General features: G+C 39.4%; 1 protein-coding gene and 1 long non-coding RNA gene across 4 annotated transcripts; both read left to right on the forward strand.

Moving 5' to 3' along the window:
* The first annotated feature begins 6,459 nt into the window (after positions 1 to 6,459).
* LOC121872375 (UDP-glucose 4-epimerase-like) lies at positions 6,460 to 11,954 on the forward strand. 3 transcript variants are annotated; one of them, XM_042375123.1, is made up of 8 exons: positions 6,460 to 6,824; positions 8,385 to 8,832; positions 9,034 to 9,147; positions 9,577 to 9,756; positions 10,077 to 10,257; positions 10,806 to 10,959; positions 11,285 to 11,415; positions 11,664 to 11,954. In XM_042375123.1, the coding sequence occupies exons 1-8, from the start codon at positions 6,769 to 6,771 to the stop codon at positions 11,711 to 11,713; spliced, it is 1,314 nt and encodes a 437-aa protein (XP_042231057.1). In that variant the 5' UTR covers positions 6,460 to 6,768; the 3' UTR covers positions 11,714 to 11,954. The 3 variants fall into 3 exon arrangements, with proteins under 3 accessions (XP_042231057.1, XP_042231058.1, XP_042231059.1); XM_042375124.1 differs by having other exon boundaries at positions 6,461 to 6,785; XM_042375125.1 differs by lacking the exon at positions 6,460 to 6,824 and adding an exon at positions 7,873 to 8,143.
* Positions 11,955 to 15,233: 3,279 nt separating this feature from the next.
* LOC121872376 lies at positions 15,234 to 21,380 on the forward strand. The gene is made up of 3 exons (XR_006090073.1): positions 15,234 to 15,484; positions 18,062 to 18,170; positions 21,197 to 21,380. It is a non-coding gene; the product is annotated as an uncharacterized LOC121872376 (long non-coding RNA).
* The last annotated feature ends 2,617 nt before the right edge of the window (positions 21,381 to 23,997 follow it).

Here is a 23,997-nt window from a genome sequence, read left to right on the forward strand (position 1 = left end):
TAAAAACAAAATAAATTTAAATAAACTTAGAAAATAAATTAAATATAAAGGAGTCTAAAATAATTCACAAATACTGTAAATGTTACTAATATTTTTTAGAAACATTTATATTTTATTAGCTGTTATACTTTATTAAACACTAACAAATGCCGGGGTAATGTTCACTACAGGTTCTTATTAAAAACTTTACTGAACGATGTTTACATGGGCGTCCGATGGAAAGACTACAAGTAGGATTAAGTTAAGGAGATCTGAGAAAAGTGGGTACTAAACGAAATTAGACCCCCATTATAACCCCTTCAGTAACAGCTGTCTTAAGGGGACCAACTGTTATGTTATGCTGATAATTCCTGTAGATGAGAGAGAACGGAGTCAAAATACGTGATAGATTTTCATTGCTATTAAGAATTCTAGACTTGAGTAATCTTTATCACTTAATGTCTATTTGTCTATCACTGAATATCTATCTATCTATCTATCTATCTATCTATCATTGTACAGGGTCAGGTTAGAACATAAACCAGTAGAATCATCAGAGTCAGAGCGGCAACATGAACAACATGAACAACATGAACAACTGGCCTTCAGTCCCATGATGGCGGGGGCGTTCTTCTGTAGGTCTTAAAACTTATCTTCTTTTTTAATACTTTATCGACCACTTGGTGTTTTAATGTAACTTATTTATTCACTTCTTCAATATAAAAAGAAATAAAAAAAAAATTTTGGGTTGTGAGGTAGTTAGGTTGCTAGTCGCGCAAATGATCGGATTGGAGTTTGATTCCAGTGTGGGTGAGTTCCTGCTCCATGGACTCTCATTAGTAGCTACAGCTTTTCAGTGTTCAGTATGTAGTGACGGAAGCACATTGTCCAGTGGCAGAGACAGTACTTAGGCAACAGTAGTCCAGTGTACTGCGCACATCATTGTCATTCCTAAAAACCCCATTTAATTAATATTACGCTATTTAACATTCAAATCCACCGCGCTTGTAGAATCTCAGAAAACGGGAAACATTGTTAAAGGATAACTCGCCTACCCATGTGCCTAGACCATCGACATGCTACCAAGAAGAACTGTGGTTAGGTAGTACCAAAAATGAACTGAAGTGAGTAGAAGGAACATTTGAAAGGATTAAGACAGGTTGTGGTTTCACCCTTCTTTCCCTTATCGATCTGGTCAATAAAAAACCTAACCCAATGCCTAGTCCACTCTGCACGCTACCTAACGAGCTACATGCTGTCCAGAGGGGGTCTGGTGGCAGCGACCCTTAGAAATTAAGATTAGAGTTAAGTATTCCCCCTTAGGATTAGTGACCCCAGTCTGGCAGTATACCAGCACTTAATTATATCTTTTCTTTTTTCTTTTATCCTCTTCACAACTGATCGGCTCGTTAGCCGCTTGGGCGATCGGTCACGTCTGTTACGTACTGTTGGCAAGTACTGGGCATGCACCAGCTCCTGAATGTATACCTGAACCTGGCGGTCATTAAATGCCACAGAGTCTTTAGCGAATTCCACATGTCTTCAAGTGTCATTAAAAGGTCGAGATTCAGTCCCAAGTGAGTACCGCGTTATGTATCGTCACTCGTCATTTGAATTTGGCATATAGTATATGCCGTCGCTTAAAACACATATACCATCACGTGAAACACATATACCGTCACTTAACACCCATAATTATACTGTCACAGAAGACCCAAAGAGCGTGCACGTAGTAATATCAGGAACAACACAGCCACAACAGCAGCTACCAAACATTTCTTGCATGCTCCCTTCCACCACCAGGATGTTACCGCTGATATGACGGTCTTTTTCAGGTTAGCCAGAGTGACACATCCGTTAGCTTGGCTCGCCTCGCTTGTCTGAAGCCTAACTCATTTCTTTATTCACCCGTTTCCCTTTTGCTTAATCTTAATTACTCTGTTAATTATACTGTATTTACGTATCGTCTTCGTAATTAGCTGATGGTCAGTAGGTTACAGTTTTTCGTTACGGACTGCTGGTTGGTGTTGGGTACGTAAGGTTAGGTTAGGTTTTTCTGAGTGTTAATTATTTCTGGTATTTCTTGTTGGTTCCGTATTAGTGTAAGACGTACAGTACATAAATTTTGTCCCCTGGCGTCACCTGGCAGCTTTATTAATGGTGCGGCTTATCAAGTGTTTATTTATTAATTAATCCCATAATTCATAAGTACACGTGTACGAGAATTTATCTATATACAGGTTCACTTAAGCAAAATGGCATCGAAATTGTACTTAGACATTACCATAGATAGATAAGTTCTTTAATTTTTTTACTGAGATGAAAATATAACTTGCTTTTTTTTATACTTTTATCCTCTTCACCACTGATCGGCTCGTTAGCCGCTTGGGCGATCTGCCACGTCTCTGTTACTCTACGTGTCTTTGCGAGTTTCTAGTAAAGGTGTCTTATTTTATTTATCATTTTACCAATTACCAGAAAGAAACCGGAATTCGGGAAACCTGTGATGTAGTGAAGGTGTGTCACCCTTCTCACGTGTGTCTCAGTCAAGTAGGACTCCTACCCTGGACATAATTGTGTGTGTTATCGCCCCCCCCCCCTGGTTAAATTGACAATGTATATCGATGAATTAATGTGATTTGTATGACGATTTTTCTGAATAACTACAGTATCTATCTATCTATCTATCTATCTATCTATCTGTCTGCCGAGCTATCTTGAGGTTGATGCTTTGGAATGACAGAAAACTAGGTCGATTTAAAGAGTAACTCAACTAATATTTGTACATCCAACCGCACAACTTAACTCCTATATTTCGTACATCAACTAGTAACTAATTAGTATCATATATTTTTTAAACATGACGCTAGTTAGTGCCGAGTGACAAAAATAGGGCTCAGGGCTGATACGATGACGTTAGTAAGCGTAAAAGTCACTTCGCCTTCCTCTGATATGACGGTGGGGACTCGCTCACCAGAAGAGTGGAAGACAGGGTGTGCATGTCCCGTCTGTCTCTGCCTGTCTATTTGTCTTTGTATATATCTATTTGTCTCGTTTTATAATCTATCTCTACTTATTTGTTAATATATTTGTATTTATCTAGTTTACACACATGTATATCTACTGTATTTTCTTATATTTCCAGCTATATGTGTACAGTACATATGTATCTACTTATATCTATCTATCCGGTGTAGTGGACCACAAGTTACCCCGGCCCGGTGTAGTAATAGTATTTGTAATACTTTAATAATATTATTATTAATTATTGTTATTATTATTATTATTATTATTATTATTATTATTATTATTATTATTGTTATTATTATTATTATTAATATTATTATTATAATTATTATTATTGTTATTATCATTTTCATTGTGACCACGCAGAAATCTTTTTAAATTAAGACCCTAATTACCAGGTGTGAAAAATAGGTAAATGTTCACCACGACACAAGTGTATGTAGTGTACATGTGCGTGTGTGTGTGTGTGTGTTTACCAGTGGACAGTCGTGAACTTACATAAGCAATGTATAATATGTATGTGTGGGTGTGTATGTGCGCGTGACTGTACATATGTTTTAATGTGTGTGTGTGTGTGTGTGTGTGTGTGTGTGTGGCAACACCTGTTACCCAAACTCACCTGCCTTATCACCGAATCTCTCTCACTCACTCTCACACTGCTCAAGGTATTGGATATTTGGACCCATATTCTAGAACGGGGTGGTAATATCGACAATATTTACCTAGATTTTGCCAAGGCTTTCGACAGTGTACCCCACGAAAGGCTGAAAATCAAACTGGAAGGGTACGGAATTCGGGGAAATGTCCTAGCGTGGATAGAAGACTTTCTACATGACCGCAAGCAATGTGTGGTGATTAATGGCACGAAATCGTCATCTGTACCTGTAACAAGTGGGGTACCGCAGGGTAGTGTATTGGGCCCGCTGTTGTTTGTTTGTTTCATAAATGATATGCCTGACGTTGTACACTCCTCCATACAAATGTTTGCCGATGACGCCAAGTTATTTCGGGAAATTAAGAACCAAGCGGACTGTGAAGAGCTGCAGAAGGACCTCTGTGGGCTCCAGGAATGGTCGAAGGAATGGCTGCTGAGATTCAATGTCACGAAGTGTAAGAGGATGCACCTGGGGCGTACCAACGGTAAGGAGGCGTACCATATGTCCCAACGGGATGAAGAAAATGTACTAGTTGAGACTGTGTGTGAGAAGGACCTAGGTGTGTATGTTGACAATGAGCTGAAGTTCTCGGGCCATTGTGAGAAGAAGGTAAATCAGGCAAATAAATTATTGGGTCTTATAAGAAGGTCGTTCAGATATCTAGACGGTCCGTCCCTCGTGACGATCTTCAGGAGTGAAGTGCTTCCCCATCTGGAGTACTGTCACCCCATCTGGTCCCCGAGATATGCTAGGGACTGTCAGTTGGTTGAAAATGTTCAAAGGAGGGCCACCAAGCTGGTGCCTGCACTTCGGCATCTCAGCTACCCTGCGAGATTGGAGCGCCTGAACTTGCCTAGCTTATACTACAGACGGGCAAGGGGGGACCTAGTTGAGGTTTATAAGCATCTCAGGGGGCACTACTCAGTTGAGTGTCCTTACTTGGAGCTGGCGGACGCTCGCCCCACAAGGGGTCACAGCTCAAGATTGAAGAAGCCGCAAGTCCGGAAAACCGTGAGGGCAAACTTTTTCGGAGTGAGGGTTGTAAACTCTTGGAACAATCTACCAGAAAGTGTTGTGACGGCACCGAGTGTGAGCTCTTTCAAGAGAAGACTTGACCAACACTGGAGCGGGTTCAGGTACATTCAGGAGCCGGTGCATGCCCAGTATTTGCCAACAGTGCGTGACAGAGACGTGACCGATCGCCCGGGCGGCTAGCGAGCCGACCTTTTGGTGAAGAATATAAAGGAAAAGAGTCGTGACCGATCGCCCAAGCGGCTAACAAGCCGATCAGTGGCGAAGAGGATAAAAGTGAAAAGTAAAAGGCTCTCTCATGCACACGATAAGACTAATATTCCTCATTAGTAAAAAATACGTAAAACAAATAAAGTTAACAGCATAATTAGTGTAATTTTCGTAATGGTGATGCAAGAGTACGATTATTAGCTTCAATACCGTAATTATACAGGCACTTCTGTAATTGTAACTTAAATAGCGAAATTTTACTGTATGTAGCGGAATTATAGCTTAAGTAGCAGAGTTGAAGATTAGTAATAGGATTATAGCGTAAGTAGCGGAATTATAGCTTCAGTAGCAGAGTTGAAGATTAGTAATAGGATTATAGCATAAGTAGCGGAATTAGAGTATAATTAACAGAATTATTTTTACTTTACTTTTATCCTCTTCGCCACTGATCGGCTCGCTAGCCACCCGGGCGATCGGTCACGTCTCTGTCACACACTGTTGGCAAGTACTGGGCATGCACCGGCTCCTGAATGTATCTGAACCCGCTCCAGTGTTGGTCAAGTCTGGTCTTGAAAGAGCTCACACTCGGTGCCGTCACAACACTCTCTGGTAGATTGTTCCAAGAATTTTCAACCCTCACTCCGAAAAAGTTTGCCCTCACAGTTTTCTGGACTTGCGGCTTCTTCAATCTTGAGCTGTGACCCCTTGTGGGGCGAGCGTCCGCCAGCTCCAAGTAAGGACACTCGACTGGGTACTTTTACTTGTGAAATTATAGCGTACATATCTTAATCACAGTGTAAAGTAAGTAATTTTAAGTATCAGAATTATAGCGTGAGCAATGAAATTATAGTGTTGCCACTAAAATTATAGAGTAATTGGCAAAATCATACTATCACAAGCGAAATTATACCTTAAGCCTTGAAATTACGATGAAAATTGGGGAAATTACACAATAAACACCGATGGCGTGACGTGATTGGTGTAATATTATACCGTCAAGACGCGAATTATGACAGTAATAAGTTAAATGTGTTGTAAATAACAAAATCACACGATAGTTTTAATGCATAAAATGTAAATCTGTTGAGGGAGGAAAACGTCTTGAACAGCGGGAAATTGGTCGTGGGTGCTGTAGATTTGGCAGTGCAATACAGGGTGATTTATCCCATCTGAAATTAGACAAATTTCAGGGATGATTACTTTAATCTGTTCTTCGTGGCCCCTTCTTTCTGCTGAAGTAAATTCGAAATCAGTTCTTTCCTTGCTCTCCAGATTTACATTTTATACATTATAACAATCGATTTGGTGAAACTTCAGTAGAAGATAAACTAGAAATTAAAAAAAATGAGTCCAAAAGACGCGTTTGTTTTATTTTCACTTGAAAGTATCCATAAATTTATTTGTTTAAAGTAAGTCACAACGTAGTGAAGTTACCCCTGTATAAATAATTTATTTACACATTCTCTCAGGTGCCCGTTTTCTGTAATAAAACTGGCACAGTGCCTGTGAGGGGAACTCTATTGTATTGATTGTGACTGTTACTCAGTACACACCCGGGCTCACCTCTGCCACACACACACACACACGTGTACTGTGTTCAACACTAACGTGTCACTCTTATTGTGCTGTCCTGTCTGAAAGAAATCTGAATGAGAAAGTTAGAGACGCTTGGCTTGTGAGAGCTGGTGGAGGATTACCGCAAAGGATGGAGTGAAATGTGTGAAACGTGACGAAACACTGAGTGGAGGAAGAGGGGGTGGTGGAGGCGATGGCTGTGCCAAGTCAGTGATAGCTGGTGACGGAGGCGCCTCACATATGAGGCGTCAGCTGGCGGAGTAAAACACGTGTATGGCGCCAACTGGTGATGCTGGCACCACATAGGTGCAATACATTATTTGTTTACCTGCTGAGTATTAAAAGGTTTGCACGTGTCAATTCGCCCGTTGTAGTTGTTTAGGAGAACGACACACAGTTGTTTATGAAATTATCCTCAATGTAAATAATATTTTGAGAGAACTATTGGGTTATACCTGAATAAACCAAATTACTGTTTACCATTGTTTATATACCTGCACCTGTTTGACGAGTTTGCTTTGCATGACTATAATAGACTTCACAGGAAAGGATAAGAGCTTTTTGAAGACGATAATTGTAACCCCTAGAGTACCATAATAATGCTTCGAGTACGATAAAAACATCCTCTATGAAAACATGATAAAGAATGACTAACACGAATTCGTACTATTAATTTAACACGAAACTAAAAGTGTACAAATAAGATTATCTCCTTCCCAACTTATTTTCACCTGAAGAATATCCACCCCAGCTTATTTCACCTGAAGATTAACTACCCTAACGATACTAAGAGGGATGAGGTGAGTTTAAGTTAGCGTTAGGGTGGTTAATCTTCAGTTGAAATAAGCTAGGATGGATATTCTTCAGGTGATACTATTAATTACAGAAATAGTCAAGATACAACTCCTAATTTACACATAACACCCTACTTTAACTAGATACATTCACTTAACTAATTAGGAGACAAAATTTGTATAACTGACCAGAATATTAAATTTATATGCTGATAGTTATCGTAATAATAGTTGTGGTAAAAAAAAGTAAAAGTAGAAATAGTTAGTAATGGTAAAATAATAACAGTAGCAATTTATTATTATTATTATTCGTAGTACTTGTTGCTGTAATAATTATGATAATAATCGCTGCAGTGGTAACAAGCGAGAGGCGAGGACAAACAGTCACTCAAATATCGTAGCGAATAACGGAGATAGTGAGAGATAGAGAGATACAGATAAGAGCAGAGAGATAGTAAAGATGAGTGTATATCTATCTCTCTTATCTCTATCTCTCTGCCTCCCCCCACCATTATCTCTTCAAGTTATGGGCGTTTTGTAAACAGGTTATGACGTCACCAGTGTATGCATGTTTGTGTGTGTGTGTCAGCTGATTGTGTGTATTTGTCAGCTGATGGTAAAGTGTGTCAGCTGATCATGATCCTCTCCCTGCGTTTGTTTACACTGATCAGCTGATCCTGAAACAGTTTGTGTCAGCTTGTAGTGTCAGGTGATGGTACAGTGTGTCAGGTGATGGTACAGTGTGTCAGGTGATGGTACACTATCTATGAGTTCTCTACAGCATGATAATGACCGACTGACTATCTTGCGCCAATGACCAGATAACAGCAGACAATGGCATCAGTCCTCAGTTTGACGTCTTGCAGTGAGGTACAGTTTCTGTCAATCTGTCTGTCTGTATCTACGTCTGTCTATCCCTGCCTCTAGTGATATTAGAGAGAGAGTTAAATGTCCTCCGGTTTCCGCAAGACATCGTGACAGTTTTAGTGTTTGTTTATGCAACAGGGTACTGCTAGTGTTAACGTAAAGTACAGCTAATTATTACAGCGTCCATGTTTCAGAAGGTTGACCTGCATTGTAACATGTGGTGACGGATACGTTCTCTTAACAGCACAGGGCAGAGGATGAATCACACGGTGCTGGTGACGGGCGGCGCGGGGTTCGTTGGGTCACATACAGTGGTGGAGCTGCTGCTGGCGGGTCATCAAGTTGTAGTAGTGGACAACTGCGTCAATAGTGCCGCGCCCCCTGCCAACATCGCTCCCCTGCCCTCCGTCAACGGTGGGCATGACAAGGACGACACTGTACCCTCTGTCAACGGCGGGCATGACAAGGACGACACTGTACCTTTTGTCAACGGTGGGCATGACAAGGGCGACACTGTACCCTCTGTCAACGGTGAGCATGACAAGGGCTCTCCCGCCCTTCTGACCAGGAGAGGCGTGAAGCACCTGCCCCCGTCCCTAGCTCGCGTACACACTATCACGGGGAAGGAGGTAACCGCCTTTTACACGGTGTCCCTCTTAGACCGCCCAGCACTGTCTCAAATCTTCGTTAAGGTGAGGGAGGCTGTCTGTCTGTCTGTAACTCTTCCTTATCAAAACAAATCATCCTTGAATTCCAGCCTAATATTTATTATCTCCATTGAGTATATTTTTGAACTGTATAATAATCTTAAATCATGGATTATTTTGTTACATTTATTCCTTACTTACCTCCATACCTTACCTACCCTCTCTCTCCCTCCCTCCGCCACACAGCATAAGGTAGACGTGGTGATCCACTTCGCGGCGCTGAAGGCTGTGGGTGAATCAGTGGAGATGCCGCTTACTTACTATGTCAACAACGTCACGGGTACTCTTACACTGCTGGAGGTAAGTCTCTCTCTCTCTCTCTCTCTCTCTCTCTCTCTCTGTAGGTAGCATAGTGTCTTGTCTAAAATACTTAAGGTCTGGTAGTACTGAATTATGTTAACACTGTCTTAACACCCTGTAACACTACCTTAACACCCTGTAACACTGTCTTAACACCCTGTAACACTGTCTTAGCACCCTGTAGCACTGTCTTAACACCCTGTAACACTGTCTTAACATCCTGTAACACTGTCTTAGCACCCTGTAACACTGTCTTAACATCCTGTAACACTCTTAACACCCTGTAACACTGTCTTAACACCCTGTAACACTACCTTAACACCCTGTAACACTGTCTTAACATCCTGTAACACTCTTAACACCCTGTAACACTATCTTAACACCCTGTAACACTGTCTTAACACCCTGTAACACTGTGTTCGCCCTTAGGTGATGAGCGAGGCTGGGGTGAAGAAAATCGTCTACTCTTCGTCCGCCACAGTCTATGGGACCCCTCAGTACTTACCTACGGACGAGCGTCATCCAACAGGCCAGGGCGTCACTAACCCCTACGGACACACCAAGCACTTCTGTGAGCAGATTATGAAGGACCTCGCCACAGCAGACAAGGTACGTGGTCATATTACTACGTTACCGTAACCTTCAGAGAGTGTTACTGGGATAAAATTTGATGTTACGAGTGACTGATATACTATTAACATTGTGGGGGGTGTTATTTGTGTTACATTCACTTTGAAGGAGTGTTATTAAGTGTTACTGGTGGTACAGGTGTGGCAGATGGTGTTACTGAGTGTCCTTGGGTGTTATAGGAATAAAAGATGGTGTTACAGAGTGTTTGTTCTTGGGTGTTACAGGAGTGGTAGGTGGTGTTACTGAGTATTTTTCGGTGTTACAGTGTCTGTGTTACTGAGTGGTCCTTGGTGTTACAGGAATGGCAGGTGGTGCTACTGAGGTACTTCAACCCTGTCGGAGCCCACGAGTCTGGCATGATAGGTGAGGACCCCCGAGGACCTCCCAATAACCTGCTGCCGTACATAGCTCAGGTGGCTGTGGGCAAGAGGGAGATATTGAGTGTGTACGGTGATGACTACGACACTGCAGATGGCACAGGTATGGACGGGTATATCCTAGGTATATGGCAGGTACTGTACAATCGAGCAAACACCAGGTACTTTCTTCAGGGAGTTGTTGTTGTTAATTAAGGTAGATTGTTATTTTAATGGGGATTATTATTGTTAAGGGAGATAGAGAGGTTTTATATTCAACTCCTGGCCATTAGAATAATACCAAGTTTATTTATCAAAATATGTGGCACGCAACAGGTGAGTAGCACTTATACAGGTGTGTAGCACATTCACAGGTGTTATTAATAGATGTTTGGCGCTTCAACAGGTGTAATCTACAGTTGTTTTACACTCATGCAGGTGTACTCAATAGGTGTATAGTGCATTCGCAGGTGTCATTAAATTAATAGATGAGTGGCACTTAAACAGGTGTACTCAACAGCTATATGGCACTCAAGCATGTATACTTAACAGTTTTGTGGCACTCACATGTACTCAATAGGTGTATGGCACTCAAGTAGGTGTATTTAACAGTCTTGTGGCACTCAGATATACTCAGTAGGTATGTGGCACTCAAGCAGGTCTACTCAACAGGTGTGCGGGACTACATACACGTGATGGACCTCGCAGGGGGTCATGTGGCGGCACTGGACAAGATGTTCAGTGAGGACTTCAAGGGGTCTGTGGCATACAACCTCGGCACAGGTCGTGGAGTGTCCGTCCTAGAGATGGTCGACGCCTTCACCAGGTGACCCAAGCACACTGATGTTATAATATACTGTGCGAGATTAACGCTTATCTGTTAGCCATAGTGAGTGTGGTAATGAAGCTTTTAGACACATATTGGTGATGCAGGTTTCCAGGAGGTTTGGGGGCTTTAAAAAAATGTGTATTTTAGTGAAGAGGTTTATTTAGGCTTATTTTACATAATTATTAAACAACCTTAAGATAACCTAACATAACATATCCAAAGTAAATCTAACCTAAACTTCCAAGTGAAATAAGCTAGTGGGGTTAATCTTCAGGTGATCTTCATGATTTATGGATAACCTTCATTTTGTATCAACCAACAGAGCGAGTAACAGAAAGATCCCATACAAGATAGTGGGTCGTCGGGAAGGTGATGTAGCGACCATGGTAGCTTGTTGTGCCCTGGCCGAACTGCAGCTAGGATGGCGAGCTACCAGAGACCTCAACCAGATGTGTGAGTTTGTGTTTCCTCGCTGTCTATTTATTTTACCCTCGACAGTCTATCAAAATCATTGCTAATCTAGTATACACGCTTACAAACCCTAGTTGTTGAAGTGTAGTAATGCATTAAATTAGAGCATCAAAATGAACCATACCTGCTAAATAATAACACCTGTTTTAACACCTATACCTTTAACTAACTGTTGTAGAGTAATACTAACTGAACCCAAGTAACAGCTACACCATATTTCTTCCCCGTAGGTGCTGACGCTTGGCGATGGCAGAGTCAAAATCCAGATGGTTATGTATAGCTGCCGTTCTGCCACTATAGAGAAGATGGACGAAGACGAACACACAGCAGAAGCACAAATATTTATAAGCTGTGGCGGCTGCAGAATGGTGACTGTGCAGAAGCAGTTGTATAGTGACTGGCTGTGTCGAGAAGAACTGTGATGGACTGGAACACTTGGTGCCTTGAGCCTACAGAAGTTAATTGATTCACTATACTTATATATCTGACCAATGTTAAGAATAAGAGAATCTATGGTTGTACAGTGTTGTTTAATTTTATTTACCCACCATAACAAACTAGAAATATATACACAGAACAACAAGCTGGTTAACAAACAATTAATATTTTTTCTTAGTAGACTATAATTAGGTGTACCGTATTTATGAGTATTTAGTAGTTTACTCATTAAATTCGAATTTTACTCACGCGTTCTTAAAATCCGGATTCTAGTGAATGGAAAGTGGCTTATGTGAGTCCTATCTTCAAGAAGGGCGATCGTCACTCCACGAACAACTATAAACCAGTGAGCCTGACCAACATAATATGTAAAGTACTTGAGCGTATTATCAGAGATGCCGCAATGGAACATCTAATACGAAACAACCTTGTAAAAGATTGCCAACACGGTTTTATGCCGGGGCGCTCCTGCTTAACACAATTGCTCAAGGTATTGGATATTTGGACCCATATTCTGGAACGGAGTGATAATATCGACAATATTTACCTAGATTTTGCCAAGGCTTTCGACAGTGTACCCCACGAAAGGCTGAAAATCAAACTGGAAGGGTACGGAATTCGGGGAAATGTCCTAGCGTGGATAGAAGACTTTCTACATGACAGCAAGCAGTGTGTGGTGATTAATGGTACGAAATCGTCATCTGTACCTGTCACAAGTGGGGTACCACAGAGCAGTGTATTGGGCCCGCTGTTGTTTGTTTGTTTCATAAATGACATGCCTGACGTTGTACACTCCTCCATACAAATGTTTGCCGATGACGCCAAGTTATTTCGGGAAATTAAGAACCAAGCGGACTGTGAAGAGCTGCAGAAGGATCTCTGTGGGCTCCAAGAATGGTAGAAGAAATGGCTGCTGAGAATCAATGTCACGAAGTGTAAGAGGATGCACCTGGGGCGTACCAACGGTAAGGAGGCGTATCATATGTCCCAACGGGATGAAGAAACTGCACTAGTTGAGACTGTGTGTGAGAAGGACCTAGGTGTGTATGTTGACAATGAGCTGAAGTTCTCGGGCCATTGCGAGAAGAAGGTAAATCAGGCAAATAAATTATTGGGTCTTATAAGAAGGTCGTTCAGATATCTAGACGGTCCGTCCCTCGTAACGATCTTCAGGAGTGAAGTGCTTCCCCATCTGGAGTACTGTCACCCCATCTGGTCCCCGAGATATGCTAGGGACTGTCAGTTGGTTGAAAATGTTCAAAGGAGGGCCACCAAACTGGTGCCTGCACTTCGGCACCTCAGCTACCCTGAGAGATTGGAGCGCCTGAACTTGCCTAGCTTATACTACAGACGGGCAAGGGGGGACCTAGTTGAGGTGTATAAGCATCTCAGGGGGCACTACTCAGTTGAGTGTCCTTACTTGGAGCTGGCGGACGCTCACCCCACAAGGGGTCACAGCTCAAGATTGAAGAAGCCGCAAATCCAGAAAACCGTGAGGGCAAACCTTTTCGGAGTGAGGGTTGTAAACTCTTGGAACAATCTACCAGAGAGTGTTGTGACGGCACCGAGTGTGAGATCTTTCAAGACAAGACTTGACCAACACTGGAGCGGGTTCAGGTACATTCAGGAGCCGGTGCATGCCCAGTATTTGCCAACAGTGTGTGACAGAGACGTGACCGATCGCCCGGGCGGCTAGCGAGCCGATCTTTTGGTGAAGAAGATAAATGAAAAGGAAAAGTAATCAGAGACGTGACCGATCGCCCAAGCGGCTAACAAGCCTATCAGTGGCGAAGAAGATAAAAGAAAAAGAAAAAGTTATTTACATAATCCTCCTCCACCAATCAGCGTCCAGGGTGGCCGTATAGTTAATGCTTGCCATTTAAAAGGAACTTTAATCAACTCGTCTCTTTGATCTGGTGAGCATAGACGTGTGACACTTCAATACAGTTTAGTTAAGAGATAATACAGTAGTGTATAATGTTAAGTTTGTGGAGATATTTGTTCGGTAAGAAAAAGTGGGGGCTCTAGGTCACTTGAATTGCCGAAAAATCCAAATTAACCGAGTTCGGAATATTTAGACATGAATATTCATTCGTTTTATGTTCAAGTTTTGCTCCTTGCCTTAGCTGCCGTCACAGACTCACAACACTCTCTGAGTCTCTGGCAGATTGTTCCAAGAGTTCACAACTCTCACTCCAAAAAAGTTTTCTTCGACTATTCTTGAAGCTCGCAGAGATTTTTCTGCATCTCTTCACAGTCTGCTTGGTTCTTAATTTCCCTGAATAACTTGGCATCGTCCGCACAAAATTGTATGGAGGAGTGTACAGCTTCTGGCATGTCAATTATGAAGCAAACAAATAACAGCATGGCCAATACACTGCCCTGCGGTACCCCGCTTGTCACGGGTACACACGACGATTTCGTGCCATTAATCACCACTCACTGTTTGCGGTCATACAGAAAGTCTCCGATCCACGCTCGGACACTTCCCCGAATCCCGCACCATTCCAGATTAATTTTCAGCCTGGTTCCTGGATCTGGCATACATCCTCCTGTCCTAACCCAAGACCAAACCCAGTGCCTCCAGGAATGCAAAGAGACCGCTACACATGAACCATGCGGCGGTCGACAAAGTTAAGAAGGAAACCCAGAAATTCAAGACGTGGGTTAGAACAAACGATGAGCAGGACAGGAGGATGTATGCCAGATCCAGGAACCAAGCAAAGTCAGAGAATAGACGGGCTGGAAAGGAGTTCCAGAGGCTGATTGAAAGCGAGGTCAAGTCAAACCCAAAGGCATTTTACTGCTACGCAAAGTCGAAATTAAAAATTCAAGTTGGATTATCGGGCTTGAGGCTTGAAGATGGTGGTAGTTATGCAGATTCTGACCAACACAAAGTGGAGGCGTTGAACAGTTTCTTTATTTTAGCTTATTGACTACTAAAAACCCCAAAGGTATTAAACATTCCTGCATTAAGATGTTCAATAGGCAGTTGGCGTGATACACAAAAATTAAAAAATAACAAAAAATTAAGTAAGGCTTTATTTGGTTTGGAAATATAGTTTATGTTTGAAGCACGGCAATTAAGCTGATAAATTGGCGAAAAAGGATAGTACTTGTACATATAAAAGGAGAGAAAACACCCAGAGATGCAAATCACCAGAGACAGTATATAAATTCGATTTTATCCAGGAAAATATTTTTGTATTTTTTATGAACAATGAATATATATAATAAATTTATATAAATGTTTATATGTTAAATATGGTTATTTTAATTTATGACAATATGTATAGGCTTTAGAAGATATTGAGACAATGTATATATGTATATATAGTGCAAAAATCTTTTGGTGGATGTAAACAAAGGTGGTGTATGTTAGGTGTTGTTGAGGCTGGCCGGACTGTTACTACCCTCGTTAGTGTGGCCGGACTGTTACTACCCTTGTTAGTGTAGTGGTTGAAGCACAGCAGACGTTACAACACCGGTAAAAACATAGAACAGGAATCTTCATCATGTTCAAGATAATGCCAGCAGCTCCTGAGACTCGCCGACCAGAGAGAGGAGGGATCAAGGGCGCCATCCTCAACGTGTACTACGACCCTTTTAAGTGGTAAGACTACTTTTGCTGCAAGTAGGTATTTATTGAGGCAATTAATCAGTTTAAAAGACGAGTGGTTAAATATTCCATATTGCCATGTATAGACATTACCATGGAAAATATTTTCATAGTGTACATTGTTACCTTCATAGTGGTTATCACCCTCAACGGCAATTGTCACCTGTTGCCACTAGACGGAATCCAAGTTGAAACGGTAAATGTCCTTTCAGTCATCACCTATTTTCCGAAGGTCACAATCGTTCAAAACATCAAAAATATCGGAAAAACATAATTTCAACCTAACCTAACCTAACCTAACCCGGTATTATTATCGTTTGGGTTATCCTACGATTTTTAGGTTTTTAAGTTTTGGAATCAGTAGTTTAGACAATTTTAAGACACTTTCTGGTAATTATCGACGATTGACCCGCCGGTGATTTAGCACTTTTCTCCTATAGCATTTCTGGTATTTTTTTAAAAGTTGCCCATAATGTCACACAATATATTTTGGGTCCAGTTCTAGGTATTCTGTATATCATCATTTCTAACAACTTTTCTTAGTAACGTTTCCGTCGCAAATTATTTGTTTTCAAGAAAATCATATTAATTTGTTAGGGAGTCATCGAATCTTTTCCAAGTACAGTGTTTGTTTAGGCTAGGTTGATACAGAAACTGATTTTGAGATGAAACCTGGGTTGTTCCGATGGGTTTTGGTGTGAGTCATTCAAATTTGATTATAATCTTTTGCCAAAACTTGGCTCGGATTTTCAAATTTTAGCTTTTATTTACTTGTTAAAAATGGAAAATCCGAGCCAACTTTGGTAATTTATATAGCATATCACTCGTTTTTGCTCTCACCCAAAAACCCAAATTTCCCACGGGTCCCCCAAGATTGCCAAACTCAAAAACTAGTCATTTGTGATAGAAATTAAGGTCAGAATCGTTCAAAACACATCAAAAACCACCAGAAAAATGTAAGTTTCATGTCCAAAACCATTATGGCCAATTTCTAAAAATTTACTGCATTTCCATCAGAAATTAATTTTTTTTTTTAGTATTTTAATTGATAAAGTTTACAACAATATCAGTTGTTCAGAGTGGGCAGGAGTTTGAAGTAGTAGTGGGAAAATGTCGGATAAAATACTAAAAATAACACCAGACAAACTTTTGAAGGTAAAATTATTTCGGTCATCCAGCAATTTTTAGGATTTTAAGTTTTGGAATTGGTAGTTTAGACAATTCTAAGACACTTTTTTGGGTGTTTACTTAAGTTGGGAAACATCAATGTATTAATATATCCATTAGCTGGAACTGATAACCGGAATTGAAATTTTCTCAGAAAATCATTCCCAACTGGAATTTTCCAGAAAATTCTGAGCACATTTAAATACAGAGTAGAAGTCCAAAAATCCGGACTGCTTGGGGATTGGGTCGTTCCGGATTTTCGGATTTTCCGTATTCTCAGGCAGTACTTTTAAAATTCAAATTTAAGGAGGAATAAAGAAGAGATGAACAGGTACATTTTGATAGTTTATTCATTACCAAGTAAAGCATGCTTCATTTATCAAAACGGGCAGTTTTAAAGAAAAATAAAGTCAACACTTGACAAAAATGTAAACAGTCTAATACCATGACGAGTCTTGAAATTCCTAAGCCATCCATCACTAAATGCGCACTCTGATTCAATGTTTATTTGCTCCTTAAAAGACTTTGCTTTGGCAATAAGCATCTGCCCATAAATTGCCATGCCTTCTGATCGTTTTAACAAAAACCATTCTTGCAACACTTTATCAAGATTTTCTATTTTGGGCCAATGTAAACTTTTTCTTTCAGCAATTTTAATGTATGGCTCAGAAGAAGCTGTGAATTCTAGAATTTTATTCTTTGCCTTTTTTATATCATAAATTGTAGACTTTCCAATGTCGTATGTTTCCTTTAGATCATTATTGCTCACACCACGTTCTAGTGTCTTAATTATTTCAAGTTTGTCACTCAATTTCAATGTGTTCTTCTTTCTCTTCACACAACGAAGTTTATCTACTTTAGGAGCCATTATTATGGGCTTGTACTCTGTAAATGGAAAGAGTAGGACTCAAAATTACGTATGTTGTCACAGTTTGATTGCTTGTTTTAAAGTGGCGATCGCGTGGTCGCTTGTTGTCGCTGTGTAGCTGTGGCGTTCATGCATGCACACATACACACAAAAGATTTATAGTGCCACAAATTTTACATTTGAGGACAAGCTAATTACTAAACTAACAAAATTAGCTACCTATAATTTACAATTACTTTTATTATTAGAATTATGTAAATTAATTCTTTTAAAGGAACTCCATTCAGTCACGTAGCCCGCTAAATTTAAAAAGTTTGAAAGTTTTCGAAAAGTCCGGATTCTCGGGTGGTCCGGATTTCTGGCATCCGGATTTTTGGACTTTTACTATATACAGAATATATATATATATATATATATATATATATATATATATATATATATATATATATATATATATATATATATATATATATATATATATATATATATATAATGATTTACTGATACAGAACCTCATTTGTTTGCCTTTCCTTTAGGTCTTTAATGAAAAGTGTCCTCTTCTTCATTGTTGGAGTGAAGACAGCCAGCGATTTTGTTGGCTTTGATCCATTGAGTCCAAGTCCACAGTAGATAAAATCTTTCTTGGTAAGTAATTTTATTCACTGTGTGTACTGTAGGGTCTCAGAGTATGTGAGAGTTACATTCTTGGGATCCTGCATAAGTGCGAATTCGCGTATATTTGGGTGCCCCTTGTATATACAGTACAGTATACGTATAACTCCTTGGTAAATCCAGTGTCTTCAAAAGTTCTCACAGTATAGTACAATATGACCTTTTTTCTTTTTCTCACTCACCACCACAAGCACTGCCATTAATTTTCCTCTTAGGAGCCATGATTGCAGTAAAACTCAACAGTAAAGAAAATTTTACAATCACAGACTTGGGAGATGTTCATGAAACCAGTGTGAGACAGAGAAGGACGCCTTGGCAATAATTTAACCCACGATATCATACAAACACCTTAAATGAACACCAAGGAGTGGGTGTACTGTAGGAGGGTGAAAGTAATCCCTTTGCTAACCATACCTTTCACCACCCCAAAGATAATGGATCATTTTATTATAAGAAAAAGCAAAGTACCTTCTCGGTCATCAGATACATATGATCTGAGAAAGATTAGCAGTCAGCGAGCCCTACAGTTGAAAGTGTGAGGAGTAGGGGAGAGACCTCTTCATTAGTCTCCCCTTCTGAACCCCCTGCAAAACAAGAAAATTAAGTCCTGGACAAGGCAGCACTGTATAGTGATGATTTTTTGAAGTACAGCTTAGCAAGGTGTGAACAGGACAAAAAAGAACAAAGGCCTCGGTGTGTGATTTGCAAAGAAGTTCTTGCAAATGAAAGTTTGAAACCGTCCAAATTGAAAAGACACCTTGAGACAAAACACACTGAACTCATTGGCAAACCACTTGAGTACTTCCAGAGAAGAAACTGGATATAGTGAGTACATTCCTTGATGATAAGATTGCAGATAATATCAAATGTGTCCCTCTCAGTGATGCAACAGTGTCTTGGCAGATAAGTGCTATTGCAGAAGATTTAGAATTCCAGCTGGTTTCACGTCTACAACCTGTTGGAGAATTTGCTATCCAACTTGATGAAAGTATGTACCGACAAATCAAACTGTGCAACATTGTTTTTGTATGTGAGATATACATGGAAAGATGACTTTTTGGAAGATTTATGCTGTTGTTTGACCTTACCTACACACTCTTCGGGGTCAGAGAGATATAGAGTATTAAATGATTATGTAGTTGGAAAATACAAACTGGATTGGACTAAAGTAATTGCAAAGGAATTACAACTGATGGTGCAGCTAATATGACTGGTAAAAACAGTGGGGTTGTGAATAAAATATCAGAGGCAGCAGGTAAAGACATAACTTTGTTTCACTCACCGTGAAGCACTGGCTGCCAAAGGTATCCCTGATAATCTCAAGGATGTTCTGAAAGATGTGGTGAAAGTTGTTCATATGATCAAAAGTTCACTGAACAGTCGGCTGTTTGAATTGGTGCTTAGAAATGGGAGCTGATCATTCACACTTTTTGTATCATACAGAGGTTCGGTGGGTTTCCCATGCCAGAATTCAAACCAGGGTTTATGAGCTAAGGATAGAGATTCAACTTTTCCTCTTAGAGAAAAAAATCTGATTTGGCAGACTTATTTTGCAATGATGATTGGATATTGAGACTGTCACACCTAGCAGACATTTTTTCAAAGCTGTGAGCTTAATCTGAAACTGCAAGAAAAGGAATATGATGTATGCCGACACAGTGAGGAAATAAAAGCATTTAAGAAATCAGTAGTGCTATGGCAAGCCAGACTTGGAGTTGATTGCCCCATCTACTGCATGTTCCCAACACTTGCAATATATTGAGGAAAACTGCATCACTGAAGAAAGTTTGAAGAAAATGAAAGGTGATGTACATCTGCACTTCCTTGCTTTGTATGCCAGCTTCAATCAGTATTTTCCTTAGGAGAAGTTCAAATTTTTGAGAGAAAAATACTGGTAAAAGATCCATTTGCTTTTGAGAGGCCAGAATCTATTGTACGGTTGAACTTAACACCTGATCAGGAAAAAGAGTTTCTCGCTCTCACATGTGATGATTAATTAAGAATCGGCACAAGTCATCATCAGTGTTACCAAAGAATATCCACTCTTAAGTAAGGAAAGTGTCTTGCTGTTGCTTACTTTTACAACAACTTACATGTGTGAAGCAGGTTTTTCCACCATGACAAAGCTAAAACCAAAGAGAGAAACCAACTCAATACTGCAGCTGATATGCGTGTGGCATTATCTTCCTGTAAGCCAGATTGGACCAAGATCACAAGCAACAGGCAGGCCCACAAGTCAAATTGAGCTGGTAAATAAACTGCCTTTCTCTGTCTTATTTTTTGCATTTTACTTAGCAGTTTTACATGGTTTGCAATTATTTTGTCAAAATCTACAAAAACACTGGTTTAAAATTACATCACATGTGTTTTTAATCAATATATATATATATGTATGTAGGTAGGTAAATAAATACATGTACATATTATGAATAATTGAGAAAGGTAATTCGTTTCATGTAGTCATTTCATTTACTGGCATTCGAGTAAAACTACAGTACGTATTAACATCACTATGATAGAATAAAAAAAATAGAATTTACATACAGTATAGGGTATTACATAATTTATCTATGCAATTGATGTAATGCAAATTAGCTTCATTGTAAGTTAGCAATGATAGCTTTATCAGATAAGTAACTTGAAGATGTAGCGAAATTACTTTTCCCGAATATATAAGGTTGTGAAGGTACTGCATAAAATTGTACTGGATTGTGATGAAAAAGTTTGAAGATCGTGAATAAATCATTGTAGTGTTTAAAACGGTTTATTTTCATTCGTATAAGTGCTTGTACAGGTGTATTTCATTTTTGGGCCGAAAAATTTTTCTGTGGGAACACATCTCAAATTATATAATAGGAGTCGATGTGAAAATTGGTCCTGTATTACGGAAGTTTTCAAGAACGGAACCCTTCCGTAACCCTGGGATGCCTTTATTATTTTAAGTGATCTTTATTACGTAATGGAACCGTCACCTCACCATTTATTTTGTTTCTTTACAGATGAATGGATATAATTGTATGAAGTTGTTGTGTATAGAAAATATGTATCCCATTAATACACAATATAATAAAGTCTGCACATCTGGAGAGTCTACTGTAACAGAACACCCGAGGGTCATGTTGAGTTTTAAATGAGAATATTTGTAAACTGTATATTGAGAAATAAATGGACTGTTATATGTTATTTGCTTTTATAAAACAAAACCTTGTTGTTTGGTTACTACAATGATGGAGCATCAAGGCTAAACTAATTGACAGTACAGAACTTGGAAAGACTAAGTTCCGTGTGTTTATGAACATTTATGGTGTGCTGTCACAAAACTTTGAAGGGGCAGACCATCCCTGCAAATACCATTTTGAAATTATATTGAACAAAGTTAACAGAGGTTCACTAATAAAGAATATTTGTATTTAAGATTGATTCTTCCTGAATGAATGATGTGAGATTAAAAGCAGCAATAGTTTGACAATTAAGTGTGTGTGTTTGTCTGTCTATCCTTGTTGGCTTGTGTACCAATTAAACATACCTACAGTATCTCCTTCACTGCTCAGTTGAAAATCTGTGATTTACAGAGAAATAATGAAAATATTGTATGTACAGAATAGGACCATCAATATTTAGTTTACAGAAGAGGATCTTGGTGCCAAGTGAGGATAACTTCATCTTTTTTAACTTAATGGAATTTAGTTCATGTTTGGAAAAAAAATCATATTAGACCTCTTTCACACAAGTGTTTTTTCTCACGTGATTTAGAAATCAATGGAGTTCATTGGGACCTTTCATTTGGACGTATGCAACAAAAATGACACGATGTTCAAACTGACCGTACTCTTGTACAGCACAGTACTTTCAAAATGTGACACATGGTAATACTGCACACCCAGAATTTTAGAATTCTTCACGTAGTAATGGAGGATTTGTGACGAGCATTAATTTAGTTGCTCAATAGTTGTTTTGGTATATATATATATATATATATATATATATATATAATTTTTTTTTTTTTTTTTTTTTTTTTTTTTTTTTGATGCATTTTAAACTAGGAGAAACATTTACAAACCTAGCCCCACGAGTTCAGTATAGCCCGTGTGTGCGGGCTATTAGGACAAATTACGACAAGAATCTGAAGGAAATTGAAGGTGTGTTTGTGAATATCTTATTTATTTTTCGTTGTAATAATAAATTGACTCATATTAAAATATAGGTACAGTACAGTACAGACCCTCCAAACTTGATCTCAGAAAACCGGAAATTCTTATAAACCGGACACTTACTGAAGATTTCTAACCTTGGTAATACAAGATTTGCTTCACACACACAATCTGCTAAATGTTTGAGTTATTCATAAATAAAACACCATTAGTATATACATACTTCAAATAAAAATAAATCAATACAGAGTTCTCAAAATAGTTACAAGTTAAATGGGTTTGTAGACATCCCAGCTGCTTCCAGTGAGTTACAGTTTGTGATCATAAATAATTATTGTCTGAATAAACAACCCAATACCCATGATTATCTCTATATTTAAATGTTACATTTTTTACATACAGTAGCTTTTGAAATTAATATTGGTCAGGAGAGAACAAATAGCCAACGATGTTTGCTTTGTTATTGTAGAAGTAAAACAATCATTGTGTGTGTGTAAGTACAGTAAATCTTGACATAGTCTCCTAGTAGGACTGGGACAATATGGATGACCTAGAACCCAGGAAACTAGAAAATGGTTCAGTCTTGACCCCAAGGATCTTTACCTGTACAATATAAAACAACTATGCTTAATACTGTATATGTGATGATTTAATTAATAGCATTAGCCCTTAAGAATACAATAATTATTTACTGTGTAAACATATCAAAATGAGTGCTTATAAGACTTTAAAAATAATATATACTGTACCAGCAATAATTATATTTGTGTCAAACTTTTGCTGGAGGTAAAGTTTTGTTTAAAAAAAAAAAAAATATGTACTGTACAGAATAAAATGATAATTGTGAAATTTTAAATTTACAAAGGTGCTGATCCAGAGTGACAGAGAATTGTAGTGAGTTCATCCAAAAGGTGAAGGTGTAAGAATATGTCTAACATAAATTAGAGAAGAACACAAATACAGTGTACAGTTATCCCAAGATTAATGAATGAACAGTTCACAAATGGTTTTGAGGAACAAAACTCTTTTATAAATTGAGAGATGACCGTACTGTATGTTGAAGTTTCTACCATCAGTCATTAAATGAAATATGAATAAAGGATTTTTTTCAAAAGATTCTCTACCTTTAAATGCCGGCTCAGGATTCCTCACTCCACTTCCATATGTGCAAATAAAGAACACAGGGAACATGAAGTGTCTCCTAATGATGGCCACCGTCCCTACAGCTAACTTCCACTGATGATGGCCACCGTCCCTACAGCTAACTTCCACTGATGATGGCCACCGTCCCTACAGCTAACTTCCACTGATGATAGCCACTGTCCCTACAGCTAACTTCCACTGATGATGGCCACCGTCCCTACAGCTAACTTCCACTGATGATGGCCACTGTCCCTACAGCTAACTTCCACTGATGATGGCCACTGTCCCTACAGCTAACTTCCACTGATGATGGCCACCGTCCCTACAGCTAACTTCCACTGATGATAGCCACTGTCCCTACAGCTAAATTCCACTGATGATGGCCACCGTCCCTACAGCTAACTTCCACTGATGATAGCCACTGTCCCTACAGCTAAATTCCACTGATGATGGCTGCCGTGGGTTTACCTCTTGGCTGGTGGTAAGTGAATGTATCTACTGTAGTT

The sequence above is a fragment of the Homarus americanus genome, unplaced genomic scaffold (assembly GCF_018991925.1).
Source record: "Homarus americanus isolate GMGI-L3 unplaced genomic scaffold, GMGI_Hamer_2.0 scaffold24050, whole genome shotgun sequence".
In the NCBI taxonomy this organism is placed as follows: Eukaryota; Metazoa; Arthropoda; class Malacostraca; order Decapoda; family Nephropidae; genus Homarus; species Homarus americanus.

Bases quoted from the DNA above. Each gene is read 5' to 3' on its own strand.
- LOC121872375 (XM_042375123.1), top strand. From the start codon at position 6,769: ATGCTGGCACCACATAGGTGCAATACATTATTTGTTTACCTGCTGAGT. The intron at 10,258-10,805 runs GTATGGACGGGT...TCTACTCAACAG, and splicing joins CGACACTGCAGATGGCACAG to GTGTGCGGGACTACATACAC. The intron at 10,960-11,284 runs GTGACCCAAGCA...ATCAACCAACAG, and splicing joins ATGGTCGACGCCTTCACCAG to AGCGAGTAACAGAAAGATCC.